This window comes from Octopus bimaculoides, chromosome 20 (genome assembly GCF_001194135.2).
Source record: "Octopus bimaculoides isolate UCB-OBI-ISO-001 chromosome 20, ASM119413v2, whole genome shotgun sequence".
In the NCBI taxonomy this organism is placed as follows: Eukaryota; Metazoa; Mollusca; class Cephalopoda; order Octopoda; family Octopodidae; genus Octopus; species Octopus bimaculoides.
This window is the reverse complement of record NC_069000.1, coordinates 29,672,829-29,676,017: the sequence shown is the minus strand read 5'-3', so window position 1 is coordinate 29,676,017 and position 3,189 is coordinate 29,672,829. Positions and strand designations below refer to the sequence as shown.

Sequence of the window (3,189 nt, the reverse complement as noted above, 5' to 3'; positions counted from 1 at the left end):
CTGATCACACACCGGTCGACCAATTGAAGATTTTAGTGAAGAAGCTGATTCATTCGCTCTTTATCGAACTCAATTAGTCGACCGGTGTGTGATCCGTCCTTGAGGTCAAAATTCCCATTTTTGAAGCGCGAAAACCAACGGCGGGAGGTAATTTGAGGCATTGCCCCTTCTCCATACAAAGCACAAAACTCACGCGAAGCTTCGGTGGGCTTAACACCTCGATTAAAAGCAAAAAGCAAATGGTGTCGAAAATGCTCAGTTTTGTCTACTTAACATTCTGTTTTAATGATCTGAAAATGCACACAAAAATCAATAAAATTAAACATCAAAACATACTTTCTTGTAGAGCAAAAGATTCTCTTTCAAATAACATTTTGCCAATGCGTTTTATTTCTGCTTACATTTTTAAATTTGAAAAAAAAAAAGCGCTCATGAATTATTCCTCAACTGAATAGAAGACAGTTGCCCAACATGTGCAATGTGGTCGAAACCGAGACCACGAAATAGTGAAGAGAATTTCTAATCACATAACCATATCTGCTCTCATAAACGCACGCGCATGTACATACGAAGTGCATTCCAGAATTTTTCAGACTTTAGTTTTTAGGAGATGCAGTCATAACTGTCCTAGATTATTGTGATTTTAGTATATTATTACTGTACATCTGATATGCTGATCTGCCAATTTTTGTTATTCTTTGAACACACCCTGTTAAACACTGCTTGTCACAGCTGACTAGTTTGCGGAATGCAGTCGGGACGTGATGACAACTTGAAAGCTCGTTTTGCAATAAAGGTTTGTGTTAAACTGGATAAAAATGCTTTAGAAACTTATGAAATGCTCCAGAGTGCTTATGGATTAACTTTTTCACTGACACAAGAGGTTCAAGGACGGTAGAGAGGAGGTGAGAGTCGATGAAAGATGTGGAAGGAAAGGGACATCAAAGCGTCAGAGGTAGTTGAGAACATTCATCATTTTCTGGATGAAGACCACCGTGTGTCTATAAAGAGAAGCTTACAATTTGGAGTTAGTGAAGCAGCTGTACACAAATCTATTCATGCTGATCCGAACATGCGTAGAATCTGTGCAAAGTTTGTTCCTAGGGTGCTCAGTGATGAGCACCCTGGTAAGCAATTACTTGACAGAGATGGGCATCGCAGCTAACCCTCACCTTCCGTACAGTCTAGGCATGGCTCCCTGTGACTTTTGGTTATTCCCTAAGCTGAATGAGAACCTCAGGTGCAGTCATTTTTAAGATGTAGAAGGCTATGACAAAGGCCCTGGACACCTTCACTTTGGAGCACTTCCACGGGGCCTTCGCAAGGCGGCTGTGGCACCAGAACAAATGCATCGCGGTCAGAGGATTCTACTTCGAAGGAGATTAGAGTTTTGTATTCTTTTGTGATTAATAAATGTCTCTTCTGAACAAGTCTGAAAACTTCTGGAATGCATCTTGTATATAGCCGGATGTGTGCGTATATCTGTGTGTGTGTGTGTGTGTGTGTGTGTGTGTGTGCGTGCGCGCGCGCGAGTGTGTTTGAAAATATCATTGGTTTGCTGTCACCTTGGCACCCTTTACTCAGTTTTGGAATTGCATAAGGATTTCTGCCATAATCTGCTTGGTAGGTGGTCTTGAAGTAACCATCAAACTGTAAATATATAGAAAACATAATACAGAAAACATGTCAGAACATTGGACAAATATAGAAAATAAACACACGAACTTTCGCTCTAAAATGCTACGCAGTTTTACCAAAAGTCCTATCTAAAGTTTGCGGTAATAGAACGGTTATCATATAAAATGTCATTCGCATACCTCATGAAAGAGTGGTTTAAGTTTCATACGAGATCTATCTAAAGTATTCTGAAAAACACTTCTAAAGTTACATAAGCGACCTTACTAATATATTATGAAAAGCTCATCTAACGTTTTGTGAAAACCCCTTGAAATATCTTATAAAAGGCACTTCGAATATCTTATGATAGATCTTTTTTTAAAAATCTTATACAACATTCTTGTAAAAGACTTGTGAAAATGTTGGCAGCTCTTGAAAGGTAGAAACTGTCAAATTTAGAAGAAGATAAGGTCGTTCATCATGTCAATCTGATCCGATTGTACTATTTGTAAAAACAACATCCACAATATATTCTGTTTAAAGGGATGGAGAGTGTAATAGATATAGGTAATCGAAATTATAATTAGAATGGTTATTTTATATAGAAAAAATATGAGGACGTAAATAAAAGGTTAGAACACGATTGCCAGATCAATTCCATAATTAGGATAAAACTTTCAAAAGTAGCTGAAAATGAAAATTAAAAAAAAAAAGAAGAAAAAGGATAGCCTGTAAGTTGGTTCTGATTATTCAGTTGATTATTTAATACGACATTCAAGAGGATTTTTCATTTCACTCTTCAAAAGTTTTTTCTTTGGTCTTGATTTTTTTTTTACATGTTTCGGTCATTTGACTGCAGCCATGCTTTGACCGGTTTTAGTCGAAATAATTGACCCCAGAACTTATATTTTAAAGCGTGGTACTTATTTTATCGCTAAGTTACAGGGACGCAAACATTAACACCGGTTGTCAAGCGGTGGTGGGGGACAAATACAAAGACACACACACACACACACACACACACACACACACACACACACTTTTATATAGTTGATTTCTGTATTCTTGATATTTTTTTAGTTACCAAAATCACTCACAAACTTCAGTCGGTCCGAGGTTATAGAAGACACAAGGTGTCTGCAGTGGGACTAAACCCGGAACCATGTGATTGGGAAGCAAGCTTCTTTATTTCTTCTAAATTGTCATAAAGGCATTACATAGAGGGGGACACTACAACACATGTGGGGACATATAACAATTAAAATAAAGATATGATGCTATGAATGACACATGAAAATGAACATGAAAAACATTAAAATCAAAATATTATAATAATGATACATGGATGATGCCTGAGAAATGAGAATATGAAAAGTTTGTTACTCACCCACACTGAGTAATACCACTCGTTACCTCTGAGTCCTGAGTCCTCTTTAGTCTTTGATCTAGTCTTTCGTTTACCGTTTTCCCTATCGCTGAGTGACAACACTCTCTCCTCCATGTACACGTAACCTTTTTCACCGGGGGAGGGGTCTTGTAAATTTTGTGGTGTCTGTTCTTTCTTCTTTTTTT

At 37.5% G+C, this 3,189-nt stretch overlaps 1 protein-coding gene across 1 annotated transcript in view; it reads right to left on the bottom strand.

Moving 5' to 3' along the window:
* The window catches only part of LOC106874281 (uncharacterized), a 64,252-nt gene that overhangs the window by 3,357 nt on the left and 57,706 nt on the right, over positions 1-3,189 (bottom strand). The window contains exon 3 of the mRNA XM_052974961.1: positions 1,566-1,650. Coding sequence (XP_052830921.1) covers positions 1,566-1,650 — 85 coding nt within the window. The remainder of the gene's footprint in view (positions 1-1,565; positions 1,651-3,189) is intronic.